This window comes from Lipophrys pholis, assembly GCF_963383615.2.
Source record: "Lipophrys pholis genome assembly, chromosome: 9".
NCBI classification, from domain to species: domain Eukaryota; kingdom Metazoa; phylum Chordata; class Actinopteri; order Blenniiformes; family Blenniidae; genus Lipophrys; species Lipophrys pholis.
Window position 1 is genome coordinate 8,211,114 of NC_137639.1, and position 26,654 is coordinate 8,237,767.

General features: G+C 41.5%; 1 protein-coding gene across 1 annotated transcript in view; it reads left to right on the forward strand.

Annotated features, from left to right (window-relative positions):
* Positions 1-10,051: 10,051 nt before the first annotated feature.
* Positions 10,052-26,654, forward strand: part of znf236 (zinc finger protein 236) — a 78,083-nt gene continuing 61,480 nt past the window's right edge. Inside the window, exons 1-5 of the mRNA XM_080472320.1 lie at positions 10,052-10,150; positions 13,380-13,519; positions 22,755-22,919; positions 23,009-23,187; positions 25,215-25,345. Of these exons, the coding sequence (XP_080328446.1) occupies positions 10,099-10,150; positions 13,380-13,519; positions 22,755-22,919; positions 23,009-23,187; positions 25,215-25,345 (667 nt within the window). The 5' untranslated portion in view covers positions 10,052-10,098. The remainder of the gene's footprint in view (positions 10,151-13,379; positions 13,520-22,754; positions 22,920-23,008; positions 23,188-25,214; positions 25,346-26,654) is intronic.

A 26,654-nucleotide genomic window follows, 5' to 3' on the forward strand; every position in this document is an offset into this window, starting at 1 on the left:
AATGCCCGTAGAGGAATCATATCCAAGTGCTGTTTCCTGCCACATGCAACTCCCCCTGCACATCATCCTCTGCTTCTGAGGTGTGTGCTTTATCCTCATGAGCCATCCAGGGAGTGTGTGTGTGTGTGTGTGTGTGTGTGTGTGTGTGTGTGTGTGTGTGTGTGTGTGTGTGTGTGTGTGTGTGTGTGTGTGTGTGTGTGTGTGTGTGTGTGTGTGTGTGTGTGTGTGTGTGTGTGTGTGTGCGTGCGTGTGTAATGTTATCTCCGTCTGAAACAGCCAACGTTATTGTTTTTCCTTTTAAAACCAGCCACATGTTGAAATAAAGAGTCTGACGGATGGCTTTGTACGGCGGGTTTCAAGGGGAGCGCGTACTTTTGTACGCTCGAATCATTCAAACCGATACAGCCATCACGTCTTCGCGATTCACCCGTAAATATGCTGTGATGAAAAATTAATGAGGTATACTTTGTCAAAGGATAAATTATTTATCCCTCCACAAGGTTTCGACACCTCCATTAAGCGTCTGGTCACTCCCTGCAGTGCAACGCTCTTCCCTATTCCACGTCACCGCAGAGCCGGGGCATTTCGTAACACACATCAAAGTTTGCGGCCCGTGTACTCAGCCCCCTTTATTTCTGCACTTTGGTGCTTTTGTCCCCTCAAACGCGACACTCTTGCTCCCGCGAACCCAACCCGCACTCGTGTCTTTTCTGTGCGAGACCCCCTCGCCTCATCCCCATTGTCATGTTAATTACCTGTTTGCTCTGTTTTGCAGCAGCGCGCCATCCATCAAAGCGTCTCCTGGCTTTTCATCTTGCACCATGCATCTCTACCTGTAATTAGGTTTGGGTGAGGGAGGAGAGGGGGGGGAGAGATGGATTTGGTTAGCACCATGTGGAGGGAAAAGCAGACATTAGGCAGTCTCCGTGGCTGTTCTGAGGCCGGCCTTTAATGGTGTCTAATTGATCTGAGCTGTCATGGGGCCATGGCTTCATGTGGTCGGAACCTGATTATCCTTCTTTGCTGTCCTCTACTGTGCATGAGCATTGGTTCAGCATTCTGGCTTACATTGTGTACTAAAGATGTAGAGAAATAGGACTACAAACTCTTTGTGCGCTGCAAACGTCGGGCAGTTGGGATCCTGTTTGTGTGTGGTGCTCGCTGGGGTTGGTGGGCGTCATGGAGAGGGGAGGCTTTGGATGCGGTCAGAATAATTCAAGATCCAGATGTGAGGATGCACAGAGAGGGGGTGAAATCGATACAGACGATGGCTCCAGAGCAGGTGATGAGCATAATGTCAGAAATGATGGAGACAGATTAATATTTAACATTGAAATGGAGCTAATGGATGGACGCTAGTTAAAAAGAAAGAAGGATGTTGATTTAACAAAGTAAACCTCTTAAAATCTGGCAAGAGATAGCAAGATCGGAGCTGGGATGCAACTACATGGAGAATCAATAAAATACCTAAATGTATACCTAATGTAAATCAATTTTACATCAAAGAAACAACCCACTGGGACAAAAGAGTATTGATTTTTATCTCAAAGGCTATTTCGTGGTGTTGTTTGTGTACCTATCACCGTTAGCTAATTATTCAAGCCGCCCCAGCCCGCTTAGTGTCTCACAATACAAATTTGCACCATCAGGTGGAGTCATGATTCACTTAAAGGAGAAAATTATTAAGACAACGATGGCTGGCGTTATTTGTAACTATACAGTCCAAGCAAAAAGAAGAAACGGAGAAGTAAAATTTGAAAGACAGTGAGGCGGTAAAGCAGCTTATCACTGCCACCTAATGTACAGCAGAGGTATGACTTAAATGCTACACATTCCCCCTTTAACACTTACAGGGTACTTAGTTAGGCCTCGTCTAAATGTGAAAATGCTGCAGTTTTGAATTTTTATTTCGGAAAAGTTCACTGTGTCTGCAGCAACGTTTTAAAAACAACATTACACCGAATTGGCAGAAATGCTGAAAACAATGTAGTTAGCATGTACGGCCACCAGTGGGTGCTGTTGGTTGCTTTTGTAATTAAACCATACACATGGGTACAGAGAACCATAAGCCATGAATATTAATAATGACGAGAAAACGGACATTAGTGTGGACAGACAATGAAGTTGGATTGCGAATATCGGTGACTCTCAACTGTAAAACTATCAAAGTCCGAGCAGGTTATGGACGAGATAGTAGTCTAAAGAGGTCCCACTCCCCGCAGAATGTCACCTTGAATAAATGAAGCTATGCTTTGTTTGAATCGGTTCGCTCAATGGATGTGCCAAAGGATGTACGTATTGAGCAGATTTTTGACATTTCAAACTAAAGTCATACTAATTCAGTCCAGATGCTTGAAGGCTTGATTATCCCGAAATTTTGTTCCTGGTCCACTTATCGATACAGCTCTCATCTGACTGGCTTGACTCACTGTTTTAGTGTAACCTCATTGTAGGCTCCAAAGCTTTCATTTGCCATTTTGCATTTCATTTTGGTATATGGAAACAGTATAGATCAAACAAAAACGTTTTTTTTTATGGCGCGAGTGCCTGTAGAAGTGAAGTCGATGCTGATGGAAAACCTGCATGAGACTCTTTAGTCAGTGAATCATTTTCACAATTGTTTACTTGAAACACAATGTTTTGACCTTGCTCCATTTATGTGTTCAACCAAACAAGCGAGAAAACAAACACAATCCCTCCTGGTAAGGCAAAAGAAGGTAGGAAGGAAGGATGAGCTCTTCCCAAAGGGCCAAGAAAGTACATTCTATCTGGTGTAGATGGTGATCGGAGTAGATAAGGTAACCACTTTAATTATTTGTGGATCATTTTTTAGGTATCCATCCTGATGGGGTTACCATGGTGGGACAGTTTGTGTGTCTCCAGTACTTTTAGAGACACGTTTGCTAGAGTGTTATACTCCTGGTAGGGCCACCCATGAGAAGGGTAGAGACCAGACGAAGAGTGCATATTCCATTTTAAGATTAAATATATAATAGTTGAAAAATATTGTAGTTCAAAAGACATTTGCTGCAATAGCTTGTTAGCTAACTACTTACATGGATTACATGGACATGTCCCCTCATCTCACATTACCACTTTGGAAAAGTAGCTCGCCAGGAAATAAGACTGTAAAGTTCCCGAAAATCACAATGAGAGGGATTTAAAATAGTTAGCTGTTCTTTAAACTACGGTTAGTGTTTCTTCATTATGTGGATACATTTCTGTCGTCTTCTTCGCTTGTTGTCTTCCCTGCATTGCTGTCGTGCCTGTTAAAAAGGTGGAGACATTGTTACTCGAGTCAAGAACTCCACCGAAGGACACGTGTCGCTGTTTGGATTTGATCTGTTTGGATTTGATCTGTTTGGTCTGTTCCCGTTTAGAATAAATAGGAGGCCTGAGATTTGACATGGAGCTAAACAGGAAGTTATCCTATCTCAACCACGTCCTGTTCGTCCAGCTAGTGCAGGCACACCTCATACCAGGCGACAGTGGAACAAAAAGAGTCACGTGACAGGGATAACAACACTAACAGTCGGCGCACTGTGGAGGCTCGTTTCGCAATCCCTGAAACGATGTAGGACATTTTATTTGCCCATATCACTCCAAATGCTACTAGCTTAGCCTGTTTTACCTGGTGTGCCCACACACACACACACACACACACACACACACACACACACACACACGCACACACACACACGCACACAAGCTGTAATCTACCCATGAGTATCTTTTCGTCTCGAGCTTGTCATTGAAATGATTAGATTACATTACACTGTGCTACATTACAAGCTCTCATCAATCAAAACCGCAGCCCCGTGCGAACGTGGGTTTACTTGTGGCGGGAGCACATTTCACGATCATCCTGCGTGTGTGTTTTTACTTGCTCGTGTTATGCACTGCGGGGACGTCTGTGCTGCTCCGCTGACCTTCAGCATGAAATGAAAAGTGTCTGATGCCTCCGGTGCGTTCGTAGGGGCTTTTCTCTTTTTCCGAAGATGGACAGCCATGCATTATTGATTACAAAACACTCCTGCAATGCTATTTCATCTTTCCAGCACAGCTGACCGTGAGTTGGGTTTTATTTTAGGCGAGTTGAGATCCTTTTTTTTTTTTTTTTTGAGTAGCTGCATGCTTTTGTTGGTGTAAGGCTTCCCCTTCCCCATTCCCACCACCCCCCCCCCCCCCACTCACTTCCCTGTAGCACCAAAAAGGAGGCTAAATGGTAGGTATGGAGACACAACCCCCTTATCTCCTGCACATCCACTGCACACAGACAACCGAATAAGACAAAAGAAAAAAATAAAGGTAAAAAAACAAAGCGGTGAGATGCTTTGTGGGGCCTGAATCTGACAGATATTACACATCTGTTTTTTTCTTTATTTCAATTTTTTTTTTTTTTTTTTCAGCTTTCTGCATGAAGACGTTTGCTCTTTGTGCACATATCCAACACATGCACCACTGTGGCTATTGCACAATGTCTGTGGATACAACAAGAGCCACATTTCAAATGCGAAACACCCACAAGCTGACTCTGCTTCCTGCTGGTGTTATTTAGTACAACCCGTGTGCTGATAGCATCATCTTAACTTATAAATCTTTATATTAATTGAGTTTGAACAGGAGGACGTCATTAGACGGGGATGTAGGAAGCCCCCCCCCCCCCCCCCCCCCCCCCCCCGACCCTCCTCAGAGGACATTCGAGACATAATTTATGTTTTTTTTTTTATATCTTTTGCAGTCATTTTGCCTTAATCTATAGTTATTGTGTGTCTTTTTTAATGGTGGTTTTTAACGCCTCTTTTTAGGAGCGGCAGTCGCTGTGCACTTTACGTCACTGTGCTCATTTTGAAAAATCACATTCCTACACCTGAACACTGCTTATTTGTTGACAGCATTTCGCAACCTTAAATTGTGCCGTTATTGAGCACAACATGATGAAACGTGAGCGTTTCGGGGGGGGGGGGGGCGCTGTGATAATACAGTAGAGAAACGTTCACGTTCATTCCCAGTCCGTCTTGTTTTTGGAGTTCAGCCTTAGATTTGCATAGTACACCAAAGTATATTGTTTGGCATGCGGAAAGCTAAAAAGCCAGAGAGCCAGAGGTCCAGAGAGTGCAGCTGAGCGGTGGCCTTACCTTCTCCGGTCCCCCGTTGAGGATGGTCACGGGGGAGGACGCCCGTGGCGACCGCGGCTGTCAGAGGCTGTTTCCATGATGCCAAGGAATGATTGGTTTCATGGATCCGGACGGCGCTCTCTGACAGCGCGGGGAGGGGGAACTCGGACACACCTGGGAGAAGAAATGCTGGCAGGATGTGAAATGTTACTGAACAAGGTCGTTCCAGGGGTCATCGTAAGACCTGTCACCCATCTCCACCACCCCCCCACCACCCCCCCTCTCCCTCCTTTCCTCTCACTGTCTCCTCCTCGTCATGCAGGAATTTACAGCCGGGCCTCGCGCTGCATATTGAGAGTACGGCGTCTGTCTTCGTCCTTTGTCTGAGCGCGATCAGTCTTTTGTGTGAGGCGGTGAACCCGCGGACAGCAGTCAGCGAGCGCGCCGTTCAGGTGTTCCTCTCAACAGTCTGATGTCATTACCCGACTGCTAAGAAATCAAGGGATAAATCTTTAATTGCACAGGAGTTTCTTCGCGAGATACCTCATCCGCAAAGTGCTGCAAACCAGCGGCCACATTTCCAAGTCTGACTCACGTCTCGCCCGCTCGGTGGAAAAGCGCGGCCGGTATCATGGATGCCGGCCGCGCGTGTTTGGTGAGGCTTGTTAGCATGAATGACAAGGCCAGCGATGGAACTCAACGACAACAACAACAACAACAGCAACGGGGTTTTCAGGCTTTTCCTCTTTCTCAGCATGTTTTTTTCTCCAACGTGAGTTCAGCGACTCTCCTGGAGAGGTGGGCTCCCTGACAATCCCACTCCCAGGGCCCGTGACAATTTTAATGATTGATCACTTTCCTCTTGACAATCAGCGAGGAGGGAAGGGAACAGACCGCGGCACAAAAGAAGAAAGAAAAATGAAAAGGGGAGAGTGGAAGAGAGGGGTGTGGACAATCCCACAAGGTCAGCGTGATGTCCAGTCTTTTGTTTTCCGCGGTGAGAGATCGGCGGCCTGTGCAGCCGCGAGGGGACGCGCCAAGTAACCGGGGAGGCCTGGCAGGAACAGATGTTCTTACACAATGACCACGCACTCGCTTGGTCGCCTGTTCGCTGAAGTCAAGGGGCTGACTTCCCCCCCTTTTCAAAAAGAAAGAAAAATGGAGGCGGTAGTGCTTTCGCTTTCTACCTGTAGGCTGGCAGAAATGTTGCTGAGGCAATCAGCCTCATACCGTGTGATATACATCCTGCTGGAGACACACACACACACACACACACACACACACACACACACACACACGCACACACACACACACACGCACACACGCAGCAGCAGATGGGAATCTATTTATGGGAAAGATAATATGGTGAAACAACATTGGTGTGTGTTTGTAGAACACAACATGTGCGATGTTCAGCATGAAGTTAACAAACGGGTTTCACCTGACAAATAAAGGAATATAACCTGCATGGTATTCAAATACACGTTTGCATCATACAATAGCATCAGTTAGAGAGATCTACACGTCGCTGAAAGCAGGAGACCGAAGTGGAAAAAAAAACTAGCTCAAAAAGAACTAAACTTGCACAAGACAAGCACACAGTTGCACAACATTACATCTAAAGACGAAAAGGAAATGCCAAAAGACAACGATTTATGACATCAAACAATACAGAGACTGACAAAATATACAAAAATGTGAGTGAAAAGCAAAAGAAAATTGTAAATAACGCAAAAACAACCACAAATTGAGACAGACTGTCCATAAAATGAGCTTTAAGACATCTAAGATGACTAAAAAGATACTAATGTCAATATGATGACAACGTTTCAAAATAAGTCATTGCAAAAATGTGCAAAAAGATGCATTAATGGGGAATATATGACATAATGCAACTGCAATGTGCCACAAGATGACCACAAGGACATAAAACATTGTTTAAAAGAGACATGAATTTTGAGCCATTGTGAGACATTTCAATATGAAAATGACAAAACGCATGAACCGCCCTAAATAACCCAGATTGTTTGCAAAAATAGATACATAAATGAATGATGACAAAAATGCAACAGAAAAGAGCACAAAGATATCTAAGAGACACACGTCAAGCACAAAGTGAGATAGAACAAAATGAGATGTAAAATGGCTGGAGGCAAGAAAATAACCATAAAATGATTCTGAAAAATATGGAAAGGTGGGATTTAAGTGATGGACTGACTAAAACAACTACTACACTGTGGTCTAATAGTGAGAGCGGCTCATGATTAGCAAAAGTGGATAAAACATATATCCACAAAGAAATGATGAATTATTAGTAATTGACAAAAATGAGACGACCTAATTTAGTTCAATTTATTTGTATAGATCCAAATACATCATTTCAAGGCATTTTTACAGAGAAACCCTAAAGAATTCCACATGAGCGAAAAAACCCAAAATAAAATCCATTTTTAAAAGGAAGTAACCTGCAGAACTAGGTCTAGAGGTTCACAATCAATAACTAACTGAGCAGCACCAGCCTCAGTTTGTCAACATCTCCAGGGTTACTGGCCCATAAGTGAACCAGGCAGCCATTCATGACTCATTGCCTCCCTCTGCTGGTGGCCATGCAGCATGACGCCATTGACACCGTCAGCCTCCCACATTGACATAAAACGATGGGATGACTCCATATAGGGCTTCGTTGAGAGCTGAAAGCTGAGGTCTCAAACGTTTATGACATTTTATATCTTGTACTCCTGTGAGTTTATTGTGGTGTTATCACTGTCGCACTTTAACTGGCTGCAACGATAAAGGAAAATGTGTAGAGCCTGCAGCATTAAAGTCCATTAAAGTGGCACTTTGTGTGTAGAGGTGTCAGTCCAAATACCCAATGGATTTATGTCTTCGATGGAGACAGCAAATCAAACATGCAGATCCAATCGCCGCTGGTGCAACCCAGGAAGAGAGCAGCTGGAAAGATGACGGCATGAGTAACGATATTTCTGTTTGTTCAAGCTTGAGCCCTTCGACATTTTCCACCATTGAGAACCTTTTCCAAGTGGGACATTTATGAGCTTAATGGCAACATGAGTGCACAAATAAATCTACAAATTTACGAATGAACTTAACTGACTGCACAAATTGGGTCAAAGTAGTAAGTGTTACAAATCTGAAAATGTCTTTTTTCAAATATTCATTTCTGTATTTTCTCCTTCATGATGGTTTCCAACTGTTTTGGTATTTTTTTTAAAAGAATGCTTGGATTAAAAAAGTTTGGTCTCTGGAGCTGCATATATTTTACCCATTCTATTTTCTCATGTTTCAGTTGAATACTGTGAAACTGCGGCCCATGGTCAGCGTTTTATAATCGGCGTTGAACTGTTCGCGCAGAATAACAATTCCAGGATTGTGGATGAGACACTGTGGGAATTTATAGACTTTTGTTTTCTGAATTTTGTTGTTAGATTCTTTAAAAAAAAAAAAAAATCCATCAACAGAGCAGCTGTGAAGGACTGACTTTGTTGAAAAATTTTAAATAATTGTGTACATCTTGATGCACAATCAATACACACTTTATTGCTAATGTTCATGCTGAATCATTCTGTTTCTGAAACAAATGTTTCATGGAAATTCATGTTAGACTATGATTTTTAAGTAGCCGTCTTTAGATTGGGAAAATGAGACTTATATGAAATAAAACAACGTTTATTGATTTTTCATATAAATAGTAATAAATTGTCCTTTCACAAAAAACACTAATAAAGACTTGAGGCCCCTTTACAGACATTCTGAGCTCATCCAATATATTATACTCATAAATGACTAAATCCTGGTTTAAAGTTCTGATAGAAATCACAATCAATAATAAAGACTGAATATGGTATAAGGTGAGTTGGGACTGCCAACCACTACATCACTGTGCAGCTTACTGAAAATAAATCTAACAATTTTGGAAGAACATGCAAACGCCACAAAGAAAGAGTCCTGGTCGTATTGTCGTGTTCGAGGTTGGCCTTGAGACCACATTTTCAAGGTCTTGGTCCTAAAATGCTCTGCTCTTGGTATTGACTCGGTCTCTTGAAGTCCTAGTCTTGTCTTGGTCTTCTTGGAATGCTCCGTCTTCACTGGGTCTCTGCCTCATCTTGTCTCGGTCTTCGGCTGGTCTGGTCTTGAGTACCACACTGGCTTCTGGTCTGGACTTGAACCCAAATCTTCAATTAACTGGAAAGAGAATCCAAAATACTAATTAAGGTGTTCATTTTTATTAGATTATCTATTGCTTTATCCAATTTTCCAGATTATATTTTGAAAAAGGAAAGTTAAATACATGAAACGGTGAATGTTAAAGGAACAAACTCTTCTGGAAACAAAGATATGAAACCGGGAAGTTTATAAAAGCTACTAATGATAATCTATTCATCATGCAGAATGGCCCTATTTAGATGGTAATATCTTTAATTTGACACTTTTTTAAATTATATATATATATATATATATATTCAGGAGAAAGTCTTTTTGTGGGAATATGTTGACCAAACTGTGACACTTGTTTGTTGTCAGTATTTCCTGATGGGAGAAGCACTGAAAAATAAGAAAGTATTCTGAATATATATATATATATATATATATATATATATATATATATATATATATATATATATATATATATAATTTGACTCAAACTTAGTAGAATAATTAAGGGCCTCAAATTAGTTTAATTCAATTATGAAAATTTTGCATATTCATTCGTTTAATTACCGAATGAAACTAATTGTCTCTATGTAAGTAATGAACCAAAGACTGTCGTGGTGGAACAAGTTATATTGACAGTTTGTGAAGCCTCCGGAGCTGCAGGCGCTCCGGGGCGGCCGGTAGAGGTCTCCCTTGTCCGGGCTGTGGTTCTCTCTCCTCGGCTGCTGCTCTCCGCGGACCAGCCGAGCCGAGTCGCCATTTTGAAAAGCAAACCGTTCACAGCACACCCGCCCTGAGAACTGGAACTATGCCGCGGGGCCGGCCTCGCAAACTGAGAGTTAAAAGCAGCGACGAAGCAGGTAACAAGTACCAAAACGCAAGGAATAAAAACTACAGGTTATGGCCGATCCAAATAACCTGGTGATATTTCGGCAAACACGTCCACGGCGTAGATATTAACACTTGAATGTGGTGTATATAGTCCCCGGATATAGTATTGCGGGTGGGCTCTGCTTTGTGCGGCAAGGTAGTGATTGAGGCGGAATGATATTAATAACATTTCGGTGGCTCTTCTCATTGGCTTCCATTCTAAATTGGTGTCCGCGAGGAGAGGAGCGCGCGTGTCGCCCCGCCGCTGACTTAACGCGCGCCGCGTTTTAACATTAAACGTTTTGTCTCGTGCTCGTTGTTAGCTGTTTGTGGCTAACTAGCCCCGCGCTGCCTCCACTAGCTTCCTTTGCTAACGCGCTAAGAAAAAGACGCTGGCCATTGTTTTGATCGTGTCAGCGAGGCTCCGCCGGCCGCTGATGGAACGGCTCCGACACAAGTTGCGACACGCCGAACTAACGCGACATTAACAGGTGTTCAGGCATCGTGTCAGTCGTGCATCTTCACGTTTTCGCCGGGATTAGTATATGTGGCACCTTGGCTCGATTGCCTCGTAACTCATGAAATTGAATGGACGGCAACCGGTGTGTCGTTAAAACCACCACGACCCCCGTGTAAATCTAATTTGGATTATAAGACATGCTGCCACCGAGTAAATGACATCCAAGAAGGATGAATTACCGTCAAACCGTTTCAGTTACAACCAATCACACATGTGAACGTAATCAGATTGCAGTTTCTTTATCACGGACTGTAAATTCATTTGCACACAACTATCTTTTTTTTTAACACCTGAGAACATCATGAAAATATCAACAACAACAAAAAAGCCCCTGTCCTCCCTAACAGGCATGAAATAACCATCTTCTATACCACTTTAATCTGTTCAGGGATGCAGGGAGGAATAAAATGTCTCCTGGTCAAATGTGTGTTTGTGTAAAGCATTTTTCTGTTATTTATGGCCATTCTGTGCTTTTTTTTGGTGTTATTTGATGCATTTTCGATCACAGGAACCTTCCTTAGGTTCTAGAAACTTTGTTCATTTTCACTGCCGGACCCAGGGTTAAAGTGTAGAGTTTAGTTCTTGGGTAGTTTTTTTATTTTTATTTTTTACCCCCACTACTAATGGTTTTGGGTGTAAAACTTTAAATGTATTTGTACACAACTATCTTCCTGTACAAGTACAGGGACGGGGAATGTGACACCCGCACACACCATGAACAGTTCCCCCTTCCCTCCTTAGAAGGGATAGAATATTTATTATTGTTAAATTAGTGGTTGGGTAATGCATTTTTTGTTGTGATTAATAGTCACTGTATGTCTTCTTTGATGGTTGTTTGACGCCTCGTTTCTGTGGTTTCAGAAACCGAAACCTTCCCCTAGGAACTTTGTACCTTCCACTGCTGGACCCAGGGTCGAACTTTACAGTTTAGTTTTATGGTAGTTTTTAATGTTTTAGCCTCCACTAATGCCTCCGGTCTTGGGGTAACATTTTGGAAAGGTTTTGAATCGTTGGGTTTGAGATCTGCACTGTTAAAAATATCTGATCGGATGACTTATCATTTTAATGTTTTGGATCCGTCTTGCTGGTTTCCCGGGTTGAATGAACTTGTTTACGAATCAATGGAGCTCAACAAAAGGGAGCACTTGTTGAAACTCCCCCATTTAAAGTCTGTAAAACCCTGATGTGGGTCTCTATCTAGTTTCTGGCACCGTTGTTGTATGACGTTGGGCTTCTTCTTTTCGAAACCCCCACTTCCTTAGTGTAAGTTCATCCATTAATTCTCCCTGCGTCGTCAGACCTATAAGCTGAATTACCTCCCGGGCTTCAGGCCGCAGTGGAAACACAGGAAACACAGAGCACAGGGATCTTAGCAGTTCCTTGAAGATGCAGCCTTTAGATCCAGGTATCTTTGGATCTATTATCTACTATTGTTGGCACTTTGTGGACATTTTAGTAGTTTTTTTGGTCTCTGTGGTTTTTTTTAAGAGGAAGTTTTGTGTCCTATTATGTCATTTTAGGTGTATACATAGTTCGCTTGCATATGTTTGTTTTTTGTGTTGTCGTCACAATCGTTTTGTTTATTTTAGATTCCAGTGGTGATGTCCAGCTGTTTTCGCCGATTCATTTTGTTATCTATTTGCAGTATCACTGACAGCTATGTTTGCTTTTGTTTTTTTATGTCTTTTATTTGTGGCTTTTCCCTGTTTGTTACGTTTTGTCACTCTGTGGTGGTTTTCTTAGGTATTTGTAGGAACTGATTTCAGGAACGTTAGTATGACTGTTGTTACTTTCAGCTTCTATTTTATATTTGTACACATCTCTGGTCATTTAAATCCTCGTTCAATAATTTTTATGGTCATTTCATCAATTGTGGCGATTTTGTTTTATTGTCATTTTCTGTTTCTTTTTATGGTCGTTTGTGTCTGCGTGTGTTTCTGTAACATCTGGAAGCAGATGTTACAGAAACAGTCTTTCTGACTCTTTCTAAGAATATTTACAATCACTTAGCATTTATTGGTGATCATTTGTATTTATTTGCTGGTCGTTATAGATCCAATTTTTGTAGCTTAGCATCTTTTACTGTCATTTTCTGCGTCTTTATGGTAAGTACCCCGAGATATATTGTGTGTGGTTACTTTTCATCTCTTTGTGGTCATTTGCCCTCATGTGTTGTCCTACGTTGTTTTGGGAGTCATTCTATGCATTTTTACATCATTGGTGAACGTTTTGTGTGTCTGTTGTTGTTGTTTTTTTGTGTTACTTTGTTGTCATTTTGTGTTTTTTGTGATATTACAGCATCATTTGTGCCCATCTTGTGTCTCTTTGTGGTAGTCTTGTGGCTTTTTAAGGGCTCTCTGGGCTTTTTGAACCGTGTAGCTGTGTAGTTGTTAGAATGTTATTTATTTTTATTTTTTTTATTGTGCTCTGAGTTAACGGTAGAAACAGGTGTCAGTTTTTCTTTTACTTTGGAAATAGATTTGTGTCCATAACCTACTAGCAAATCATAACGTGCCGGGTCTTTGATATTCTGGATAAATGTTATCGTGTGTCGTGTTCCGTAATTCAAGACCAATGCAAGTGAAGGTAACTTCGGCGTATCTGAAGATGCGTCACATGAACTTCACTTTCGCGGATGAAAAGCTCCCCGAAGCGCTTTGTAATCCTCCCAACGTGTGGCCTCTTGTGTTTGTCATCAGACGCAGATCCCAGCGAGAGCAAGGCGGACAACTTCGGCGATGGAGAGCTAAAGGACAAGAAGTGCTCGATATGCTCTCAGATCTTCACGACCGAGAGCCAGCTGCAGAAGCATCTCCGCGAGCACGAGAGCAACGACAAGGTAGTTTGGACGAGTACTGATACCATTATTGGCCTGTAGGGGGCCTCACTGAAATATCTGCTGCACTCGCCTCGTTGAATCTGAAGATATTCAGTACATTTCTCCTTCTGTTGTGCGATTTAGTCATTTTAGACAAATAAAAACAAATAGATGTGTTACATATAGAGATAGGTCTCTTGTGAATTAAGTGGTTTTAACATTTACTTTACACAAACTCATCTTTTTGATGCTTTATACTTAAAAGTATTAAAAAAATATATTTTTTTGATTATCATATCCACTGTTCAGGAAGTCTTATTTAGGTTAGCCTACTTTTCTGGATGTGACATATTATATTGATAGATAGTGATAACGACAGCAGTGGTTGTTCAGATGGGGGACATCATATTTAGAGGTTTAAGGGCTTAGAACTGTTAAAGACAGTGTGAGGCCCTGATTATTCGCTTCAAGTGAAAACGCATCGTTTTTTTGCAAGTTCGTTTCAGAAAAGTTTTGCGTTTACATGCGAGTGTTTTGAAAAACAACGTCCGTTTCCATGGGAATGGCAGAATTGATGAAAACCACATAGTTGGCACGCAAGGCCACTAGTTGGTGCTGTTGGTTGTTTTTCTAATGAAACCACACACGTGCACAGACGACAATACTCCATAAACATTACCAACGACGAGTACAAACACGTAGACGGACAACCAAGTTGGATTGCTATTATGAGTGCTTTCAAAATGTTTGGCTTCATTATTTTACATTTTCTCATGCATTTTGTCAGATATAACTGGAAGGTGGTAGGTGTGTTTTTTTTAGGACTGACTTTAAAAAAGTTGCTATGTCTTTAAATATTCCTACACCGATTGTACTTTTAATCTGACTGAGCAGGTTTAAACCCGGGAGACGAAGCGCTAGTCTTCATCAGCGAGGTAGCTGACCTTTGCAAAGTACACCAGGTCCCTGTCATTTTGTGGGAACCGAGGAAACTGTGACGAGGAGGCTGCGGTGAAAGCCGCAGTGGATGGCGGCAGGTTGGATTTGTGCCAAACAAGTGGTTTACCTTAAATCTGGAGAAGTCCTAGATTTTTTTTTTTTTTTTTTTTTCTTCTTTTTCTTCTTTTAAGAGTTTTACTTTTTACAGTGTGGAACCTGTTTTACTTTCACAGCACACAGAGGCCCTCTGCCTGCGCAGACATTGACATTTCTGTATTTACCTGCAAATTATTATGTCAGGAGCTCATTTTTTAACATTGCGCCATGTTTTACGAGGTCATTTCTCCTCCACATTGAGACCGTGTGCGGGGAGAGTCGAGCGGATCTGAGCGAAGTGCTGCTAAATTGAACTTGATGCGGAGTTATTAATGACCGACGGTGCTCCGAAAAGCCGGTGAAGCGAGAGAATCCGACATGGGAAGACGCTGCCGTGGAACCACAGTGTCGCTGTGGTAGTTTTTAAACATGTTCTGACTCTTCACCATAAGAGTGAAGTGCTGCCTCCAGCAGAACGATGGATTAACTGCTCGTTGTTTGGCTGAAAATACATCCAGCTGCTGTTGTCACAGATGAGTACTGGGGTTGTTTGTACTGTTTGATCCACACGGTCCCTCGTACTGGGCTCAACCGGTCACTCAAGTGACATTTTAAAGCAGGCCCTATTGACACGACGTTTCAAGTAAAAATGCATAGTTTTGGCATTTTTCTTTCGTTTACCCACCCAACGTTTTGAAAGCAAAATGCTGAAAACGATGTAATTCTCATGTTGCGCCACTAGTGGGTGCCGTTTTTGTAATGAAACCACCCCTGCACAGAGGACAATATGCTATAAACATTAGCAATGGCGAGTACGCGCACTTTTTGTATGGACAGATGACAAACTTGGATTGCTCCTAACAGTGACCCCAGCTATTAAACTAACAAAGTCCCAGGAGAATATGGACTGGGAGTCATGACGCTCCGGAGCAAATCATTGTTGTTATTGTTCATTGACTCGCACATGTGCAGGAGAACTATTCGGTACGGTCGTGGTTCGCATGTGCAGTAGCGTAGCAGTGTTTTCAGAAAGTTGGCCTGACATGCAAACCGACATGACAGCTTCAAATAACAATCTTACAGTTAAAAAGGATTTTCGTTGTGTTCCCATTGGACTTTCTTCTAAAATACATATTGTGGTATGACAGTCCTCTGACTCAGCGGTTTTTTTGTTTTTTTCATGTCTGTACTTTTTCTTTTGTGGGGACGTTGCAATATTATTTTATGTTTTATTTTTAACAATGGGATAATATATAATTTAGTCCCGACTCGCCTTTGAGTGTTTGTTTAAATATCTTATATACCTTAAATATCTCCTTATTTTCCAAACATTTACAGCATCAGACACGTTTCTTCTTTTCCTTCCTTTTCACCGGGAGTTCATACTTTGACTCCCTCCTTCATCCTCATGCCCTCACATTGCACTCTTCTACACAAGCAGGTCAAGAGTTTGTTTTTTTTCTTCTTCATACGATGAACAAAAATATCATGAGATAGACGTCTCCCTTGCGGACTGTGTCTCGGATTTGTTAAAAGACGGTGTTTCTTCCTGCTGATCCTCCATTTTTGGGGCCGTTTCAGGTTCAATGCGTCTCCTTTCATTTTCAGAGGAGCAATAACCTCCTACTCTGCCTCTCACTGTGTCAGTGTGGAGCTCGGCCTTCAAGGGATTCTCAAAGCAGTCTGGAATTCAATCAGCTGACTCCTTTAATAAAAAACTTGAACTTAATATCGCCATGTCCGCCTCTCAGGAATAGTTTTTTTCCTGTCTTACCTGCGGGCAAATCTATAAAAGGGTCAGCAGATTCAGACAGTCTTCCTGACTGACCATCTTCAATTCGGTTCACATTCTGACCAAATTGAGAGATGCAACTTTTTTTTTAATGACCGATGCCAGGACCCTATTGTTTTTCTAATGTTTTGTATTTTTGTTGATCAAATTTGGCACGCTCACCAAGACTGGCGAAAAATATAAGAAAATGTAAAAAAAGAACCCCCAGAGTGCCAAAATGTGCTCTCTAGCGCCACCTAAAAACACTGGTGGAGGTCATCAAGGTACAGTAACATCCAACTGGCAGACCGGGGTGGTGAGGAGGAGATTCCGACCGATAGTCGAACAGAAGGAACAATGCAGATTCCGACCCGGCCGTGGAACAACGGACCAGCGCTTCACCCTCTCGCAGATTATCGAGGGGGCATGGGAGTTTGCCAATCCAGTCTCCGTGTGTTTTGTAGACTTGGAGAAGGCTTATGACCCATCCCCCGAGATGTCTCGTGGGAGGTGCTATGGGAGTACAGAGCACCAGAACCACTGCTGCGAGCAATCTGGTCTTTGTACTCCCAATGTAAGAGCTGCGTCCGTATACTTGGCACTACGATGGACTTGTTCATGGTGGGCGGTGGCCTCCACCAGGGCTGCGCCTTGTCGCCCCCTTTTTGTTTGTGATTTTCATGGACAAGGTGTCGAGGCCCAGCCGGGTGCAGGAGGGCATCATGTGGGGGGCGCCAGAGGGTAACGTCTCTGTTCTTTGCGGATGACGTCGTCCTTTTGGCGGCGTCGCATGAGGGCCTCCAGTCTTCACTGGAACAGTTCACAACTGAGTGTGAAGCGGTTGGGATGCGGATCAGCACCTCCAAATCTGAGTCCATGGTCCTCTCATGGGAAAGGATGACATGCCCTCTCCAGGTGTGTGTGTGTGTGTGTGTGGGGGGGGGGAGACTCAAAGTCGCTACTCCTCCACATTGCTGAGGTGTTTGGGGCATCTGATTAGGGCCCCCTCTGGTCGCCCCCCTTAAGGGGTCTACCAGGCACGTCCAACTGGAAGGAGGCCCCAAGGTCGGCCCAGGATTCGCTGGAGAGATTATATCTCTGGCTTGTCCTGGGAGCGTCTCGGGGTCCCCCCCCCAGAAGAGCTGGAAAAAGTTGCAGGGGACAGGAATGCCTGGGTTTCTCTGCTCTCTATACTGCTACTGTGACCCCAATCGGACTAAGTGGGAAAGACGATGGATGATGGATGGATGTGGTGAAATCCTAGTGTGTATGAGGTGTTTACAGGTAAACAACTTGCACAGTTCAGTTTAGTTCTGTAAATAATGTACTTTTCCACTATTCAATTTAAAATGACTTCAGATGTATTTACATTTGTGTTGAAGCACAGCTGTGAATTTGGTGAAACAGAAGGAAAGTTCCTATTTAATAAAGTAGAAAAGCAGTGCCGCAGTGTTTAGATGTCAACATGTCGCCGTATCACAAATAACAATTCTAGCACATGATTCCTGAATTTTCTGCTTTGTGTAAAATCCTGCGGCAGAGGCAGATTAAGAAGGAAGAATAAAAACAAACGGCACCCTAGGAATAGTAATCTTTGCGCCTTCCCAGAGGCAGACACAAGAATAAAGCCCATCCTGCTGATCCAGTCATTTTTCACTTCTGTTCACGACAGCTTGTCTCGTCATCCATGTTCCTACTTGTGTTACTGTTGGATTGGTTCTTCTCCTTCAGTGGGGAGGAGCAGTCACAGGTCGTGTGTCTCCTCTTCACTTTGTTGTGGTGATCTTTAACAAGCAAGAAAGAAAATTGCGAGTTTTAATTTAGTTAGTCGTTTTTCTTAAAATACTAAAACTCCTCCGAGCGATAAAGTTTGGACAAATACCTGCCGACACTCTGAACAGTCCAAATCCTGCACGGGTCTTTCATGAGGTGAACCCTTTGCTCCTCCAATGAACACTTCTTGCACTGAAGGCTCCTCGTCACTGTTTTCAGGATGTTCAATTATCAGCATGTCGATTTCATGGGTGGAGGTGCTGGAGGGCTTGGTGGGGGGTGGGGTGGGGGGGTGGGGGGGGGGGGGGGGGCACTGATCAATTTCCCCTTCGTCATGGAAGCGATGATGTTTGAATGAAGATTCCAGACTGGAAGATAAACCATCATTAAGCTCAACAACTTCACACGTCTTTTACACGATGAAGTTGAAGACTTGTACACACACTTACTAGCTGCTGTCGCTTTGTGGATCGAGATGCTTCATTGGAATAAAAGGATGTGAAAGGATGTCTTCAGGCGTGAACCTTATGACAGGATCCAGGCAGAGCATCTTTACCAGCAAATCAATGAAGAACACCCGGTCCCTCTCAGTAGTTTGGACTGGAACTCGGGCCTTGCGGGACAGAAGAATCAAACATGTTGAAGACATTTGAGGACGACTTTCACCTGGTGACTGAAGAGAGGAATGAAATGATTAGATCAACATGCAGAAGACAGTAAAAAATACACAACTTTCACTGATCAGTCAGTAGGGAGACAGTGAATAGTACCTTTAAAGTCCAACCCAGGGGCTGCTCTCCTGAAGTTCTTGTATAGAAATACTGTCCAGTTTAGACGCCACCTGTCCAACAACCTGTCCGGTGGCTGTCCCATAAGGGATACGATGAGTCACATCTGTGGACACGACACAGTGTTGGAGCATTCTTTCAAAAAGACACACCAATATTGCTCTATGCATTATGTACTATTTACAGATGTACTCATTTCAATAGAAGAAGTTTTACACATCGATGCACAAAGTGTCTTGACTTTTGAAAAGATGTTTGCCTTTATAACAACTAAGTGCTTTAAATCACTGAGTACAAACTGTAACATGAATCACTTATTAACTCTGTCAAAGAGGTTGCAATGATTCTAATTATAAACTACTAACTGATATTTATCATATCAAAACTCACATCATGCACATTTGCAGTGTGGGGGTCGGGTTGCTCAACATCTGTGAAGAGAGAAAGTTCCTTATCCATCACTGTGTGTTAGAAGATATCCTTCTGTAAACTCATGTCAACCATCACATACCTTTCAAATTGGCTTCATCATGACTCGCTCTTTCATCGCTATTTTTCTCTTCTTCACGCACGTCATTCAGCTCTCTTTCCAGAGAGCTGATTTTTTACTTTGTGGTCGTTGAGAGTTTTCAGACACGTTGCTGCAGAAATGACTTAATTACAAGAAATATTCTCTTTAAAGTTTAATATAAATGTAATCACTCTTTTCATATAAATGGAATCACTCCAAAAAGTATTGTGACAAAGCGTGTGCCCTCGATAACGTTGATTCCTAATACTTTTTGGAGCTTGTCATATGTAAGTGACACGCTCACAAATGTTCTGAGGAGTTGTTTCCAAAATATGTGGATAAAATCCGTCCCCTCTCCCACTCTGATGACATCACCAACTGCAGCTGCATCCATCAGTGTTGCGTCGTTCACGCCAAGAATTACGCAAGTCCTGACTTTCCAAATAAAAGACCCAAACTCCTTCAAAATAAAAGTCCTTGTTTATCAAAAATTACAATGTTGACTTCAAACTGTATATTAAGCGTTAAGCTCGGCCTAGGGGTGAGCTGGCTTTCAAAATAAAAGCCCCCAATTTTTTCAATAATAAGTCCTTGTTTATTAAAATGACATTAAAAAATCTGTGAAATTGATATTTAGGGATTAGCGAGATTAGACGTTAGTTTGCTTTCAAAATAAAAGTCCTTTTTTGTTAAAACCTTCAAATTTCATGTTTGATCAGTATTTAAATGGGCCAGAGGCCATGATGAGGCCGACCCCCTTTTTTTTTTAACATTTATAATCAAACAAATGTAATTTTATGGTTGTTATGCAACTCTTAAACAAAATACTAATAAGTGGATAAAAATGAGCAGAATAAAACGTTTTCTCTCAGAGATGCTTCCATTTGAACCCGACCAATGACAGATTCAGTAACTTAAAAAGAATAAAATGATCATATATTGAAATCATGCATATCTAATTTTCTTTTCAAAATTGCATCTGTCATTGAATTGAATAGAAGTGTAATACAAAGTCTGAAAATCTCCTTTTTTAAATTTTATTTAAGTTTCAAATGTGGGCCAAAGAAAGTAATGAAATCATGAAATAGAAGGAGTTTTAATTTGAGTTTTGCAGGACTACATTTTTTTTTTCTCGTAAAGCCCCACTTTTGTATCATTAAAAGTTGCAGTATGAAAACTTAAACGATAGAAATGACACCACTGCGCCACAGTTTCCACAGCAGTGAGAACTATTCCCCCTTGGGTCCAGAAAGTCATACAGTCATTTCATGATACTCATAGATTACTCATAAAATGATCCAATATACATAAAAATGACCAATACAGAGACATTCACAATACTCACTATTGACAACAATACATCACAATTATATTCTGAGGCTTTTGTAAAGGTTGCTGTTGATTTGTACCAAAAATACAAAACGAATGCATCTTATATGCAAAAAACGCATTTATTTTTAAAGACAAAAGTATAAACTCTTTCTTTAATATTGTCAGAACTTTTTGACAATAACTAAGATAAACTATTTATTTTACACGACAAGTCTTGATGCTCAGATTAGATTTGCTGCCTAAATCCTTTTTTTAATTTTTTTATTTATTATTCTATTGTGCAGCTGCGCAAATGTTATCAAGTGACCCATATCTGATTCTCAAGATTACACATTGGAAACATCGCGCCGTGCAAGTTTGCCAAACGTCGCCAGCATTTTTAGGAAAAGGAGTAAAACGGCCATAATTGCATCTTATATCCAGAGACTGCAATACTTTCCAGAAGACATCCTCAACTAACAACCGCGTCGGATCGAAGTTTCTCGTTTCATTTCACAGCATGTCAAATAGTTATGCGACAAAATAAGCAAGATGGTCGCAGATTTGAAGATATCAGGTATTTTTTTCTGCTTACATTGTCCAAAAGAATATTTAATCTGTGCCACATACGAGCATAAAATCGTAATAGGGTGAGATTAACAGTGTAAATAAGATCTAAGGCATACAATGCTTTGTGGTTGTTCACTATGTTGCGGTTGCAGGAATAATAAAAGTGCACTTTTGAGAATCTAAAATTGTCTAAATGAATAAATCTGAATTATTGGGCTGCATGAGATTCAGACTCTTGTCAACGCATTTGTTTTTTCAAGAACAGGAGCCCACGTGGTTATACAACATTTAAAAATATAAATGTAAACTCAAAAACTAAGCTCAGACTGTTGGACACATTTATCTGAGCTTGAACCGAAAACGTTATGTTGATAATGTGCAAATAAACTGAACTTAAATGCAGAATTCAGAAAAGATAATGACAATCTGATAAATCTATAATGAGAGGCAGATTTTTCTGTATGAAACTAAGCATCTCTGCAACATTACAAACAGCAACTTTATCAGTTTCTAAAACTTAAAAAATAAATCTCCACTCTGGCGTATTAGATTTCTTCCCCCATCTTTTATGCTCGTCAACATAATGACATCTCTCTCTCTTTTTTTTTTTTTCTTTTCTTTTCTTTTCCCTCTCCACATTATAAGCTATAAAATGAATATTATTAAACTGGAAGTCACCAGCACCGCTTTGCTTTAAGAGGTGACTCAGTGAAATAGTTTCTGTTGCGAGGACAGCGAGCAGAATTCACAAAACTGTCTTCAGAAGATGCGAAAGCCATTTTTGACATTATTGGATGAGACCTGAACGTACTTGTATTATAACAAACTTATATTGCCAATATTGCCGACTGGAATTTTTGGAACTGTTGGTCAGGTGCTGTGTGTCTATTGTGTATGTTCTCTGTCATGTTTTGGATTGTTTTACCTTTCTGACAATGAAAGAGTTGTTTTTAAGAGGACTCTTATCTCTTGGCTAAATGGGCTTTAATAAAAATGGGAAAAATGGTTAAAAGAAGAAGAAATGGGGGGATGACTGGAATTTCTAAAAGAAAAGAAGATTTAAAAAAAACAACAACAACATGCAAAACTGCTCCAAAAGGAGCCAAAATAGTCAAAACAGCTAAAATGTTAAAATAGTGAAAAAAAAATGAAGGATGAAAATTGCTAAAATCAGGTACAAAAATGACTTTAATTTCTTCAAAGCATTTCTTCATTAATCAAAGCTATATATGTATCTATATAAACCCTGTCAGCCTAATCTGAAAAGTTAGATATGTTGTGTGGCTGCAGTTCAGTTTTATTTGGTGGAAAGTGACAAAAACGTCTCATTTGGCCATAGATGTTGCAGACCTCTTCATACAGCCATTCTGAATTTCTCTTGAGTTGATCGGCAGACACCGATACTGTGCCTACATCATTCTCTGTCCCTCGTTTTAAGCCTCATCCAATGTCACGCTGGTTAAAATGCACTTTTGTTTGTTTGCGCGTTTGTCCCAGCCTCACCGATGTGACCAGTGTGCGCAGACGTTCAACGTGGAGTTCAACCTCACGCTGCACAAGTCCACACACACCACCTCGGACTTCACCTGCCCCGTGTGCAACAAGAGGTTCTCCCGCATCGCCAGCCTCAAGTCCCACGTCATGCTGCACGAGAAGGAGGAGGTGAGCCGCCTTCAGCCGCGCCGCGCCACGCCGCACGTCGAAAGAGGGCGCTCTCTCCCGTCTCACGCCTTCCGCTTCCTCCCCTGCAGAATCTGATCTGCGCCGAGTGCGGGGACGAGTTCGTCCTCCAGAGCCAGCTCTCGCTGCACCTGGACGAGCACCGCAAGGAGCTGTCGGGCGTCCGAGTCTACGCCTGCAAGACCTGCGACAAGGAGTTCAAGACGTCGGCGCAGATCAAGGAGCACATGAAGACTCACGCCAAGATGAGGTCGGGCAGGGTGTTCACGTGCAGACAAGCCAAACCATATTCACAGTCGTCGTCATGGAGACCGCGTGCGGTTTTCTGTGGGTTTTAAGCAGGATGTGATGAAAGAAGAGCAGGCTGTTCACATTTTTTTTTTTTTTTTTTTATATGTATAACAAGTTTTGACATAATTAGCAACAAGCAGTGAAATATTGTCTTATTTTAAATGTTTATTTGCAGAGATAAAAGACACAAAAGACTCCCCTAAACACTGACATTAGATTTTAGTCAGGTTCATGATGTAATTTGACAGATTTATTTTTGGGACACTATCAAAACTATAAATATTTGGAAAGTTTATTGTGTATACAATCAGAAAAACCGTATTTACATTTGTCCTATAACCTATATGGCTGCCATTTTGGATTTCACACAATGGCTGTAGTAAAAAAAAAGGTTTTCGTGAATATCTTATCTTCTAAAAAAAAAAAGAATTTTGAGTTTGACAGCTAAACCATCATTTTCAAGGCCAAGGAATCCAAATAGTATCAACATACATCAGCCACCAATATATTTGACATAAATTGTAGTGTGTTTTTCAATGTTTTACAATACTACAATAATCAGTTTACTACTAAAACTGCTGACACAAAGGCCTCGACACATCTGCAGCGAGGACTCTGCACGAAAATGAAAGGAAAGTGAAAATCCCCCGGTTAGAACTAAATGGATCAAGAGCAATCCGAACCATAAAATAACATGACGCGCGGTCATAAATATCGCAGGCCCTCAAATTTACAGACACCTCATACCTTTTATTTCCAGTGTAAAAGCTGTTTGAGCAGCAACCTTCAACAAACGTCTTCAGATCAGCTGGTGAAACAGATTCCTTCCAGCGAGAAAAGTCTGACATTCAACTAAATTGTGCTCATTGTTGTGAGTTGAAGTGAAGGTGAGTTAGAGTTAAATCACAAGTGCCACTCGCGATGGGTGAAAGGTAACACATCTGCTTTAGCTGCATTTTAATGTTAATTGGTTGTAATGTATTTTTGTTCGGAGAGTAGCTTTGATCGCTCTGAATCGCTTCTCCTTCACAGGGATATTTACACTACAGCTGAACATCAATATATCACTGTAAACTCATACTGTTGTCAAGATTTGCACAATAAATACCAAAACAAACATTACTTTATAACATTGATTACTTTCAGTTATGGGATTTGTACTTTAAAAAAAAAAGAAAACTTCCTCTTTCTTTCAATTGACTTTAACCAGACAAATACACATCGGCAGTCATTGTGCTTTGGTAGTTTTTCCTTGTAGTTTAGATTTCACTTTATTATTTCAGTGTTGTATCAAACATGTGGGCCAATCAGAAGCACGACCTGTTCTCACACAATCTAGTGCAGGAGTTCAATAAAAACAAACTAAATTTATTGCAGTTGAATGGTCTTTTGCGAGATACATGAATTTATATATATACATATATATATTTGCTATATAACTTGCGGGGCTAATTTAGACAGCCCAGGCAAATCGCACCGCCGTAATAAGAGTACTTTCAAAGAGGACATTTTAATGGTTTATCAAAACCAGAACTGCACGTCGGGAAAGAGGGTGAACGATAAAAGAAATCTGATTAAAACTGAAATATAGTTCACTTCAGTTCAAATCTACGAGAAAGGGTGGTGAGACTATAAAGCTCTGCTTTAAAATCCCCATTCATATTCATCATGGCTTCCTTTTTGATATTGTTGGATTTGTCTGACCTGACAAGGTGACTGAATGAAATGAATCGGTATCGAGTCCTTTCCAGCGTTCATCAGGCTTAATTGCATGTCAGAGAAAGCAAAAGGAAACTGATTTGTATCTTGGATCCGATTCGCTCGTAACCGAGCAGGCGACAAATCCAAGAGGTCAACTCTCTGCTTCTTGATGACTGCATGTTTTTAAAAATCTTACCTGTTTTTGCTGACCCAGTCCGCCCGCCCCCGCCCCCACCCCCCTCTGTTTGTGCTTGTACACTTAAAAGTGTTCCCCTTCGTCCGCAGACCGCTCACCTCCAGCTCCAGAAACTACAAGAAGAACATCGATCGCAGCGGGTTCACCAACAGCTGCCACCACTGTGGGAAAGCTTTCAAAAAGCCCAGCCAGCTCGTCAGACACATACGGATACACACAGGTGAGCGGGGAGCGCCGGGAAGAGGTGACACCTTCCATTTCGCACAGATCTGAAAGCGCATTTTGGTCATTAGATGCTCAGCTGGGGGAAATGGGGGTTCTGAACAGAGGCCATATCACGCACTTTAGTTTTATTAAAGTAAAAGTTTTGTTTCTACTAAAGTTGCATAACTGTGAGGGTTTAGGCGTTTAGTTTATTAGACTTTGTGAGAAACGCCACAAGCTGATTGTCCCCGCAAGCCATTCAAGTGGGAGGCATAAGTGCATCCGCTTAAACGCAGTGACACTCGGTTTGCATATAAGTAAAATTGTGAAAACATTGGAAATAATAATGTTGTCTTTGTTAAAATAAGGGCGAGGTTCACAACCTGGGGTTTTTTGGCACTGACTCGCTCACTTTAATTTAAGTTTCCAATACATCCCTTTGTGCATTCGTGTAAAAAGAACCACATTTACTGCGAATTCCCAAACCCAGAGAACTGAGTCACTGCTGCAGCTTCAGCATGAAAAACCTTGATCGAAGGATTACAAGCAGGAGTGTCAACACAAAACGCAAAACTGACTGATTGTGGCAAACTAGTTTCACACCACGGTGACAAAAGAAGATCTCGCTGCAGTAAGTATGTTAAATATTTCTGACTGGTGGTATTATGACATGTGAGAACTTTTTAACTTCGTGCACTGGAGTTGCATCTGAATAAATAAAAGAATGAATGAAAACAAGTGTCAGAACACACTTTAAATCAGGGGTGTGTAACACATTTTAGTTCCGGCAACGTGGTCCAATTTCTTCTTAAGTAGGCCGGACACGTAGAAACAGTGCCATTATAACCTTTACAATTAAACTTTAAAGTTTTTTCTCTTTATCGTGGCACCGAGTTTACATGATGAAAATGTCGATATTTTTCACAAAAGCAAACAGTTTCTACAGAAAATGACTACAATTGCGAAGATAAAGCCAATTTGAATGAAACCTTCTGGTGCAGAAGTACAATGAAATGTCCCAATAAACTGTCGCTGCTGCGTTATGCACGGCTTTACTCAGTGTCGTGTTGTGTCTGCCGCTCTGAAGACATTTCTTACAGAAATATTTTCTGTAAGGAAATGAAATGAGAAAGAAGTTTTCTTTGACATCTTTACACTCCTGAATTTTGTTATGGGATAAATATCCATGCATTTATTTTTTATTTATTTTTTTAATATGTTCAGTTGAATCGTTTATAGATTGTTAAAAATTGCAAAGGTCAGCTCGCCGGGCTGCCTGTGGTTTATGCTATATGGAGACATTTGCACTCTCCCAAAGTGTTCAT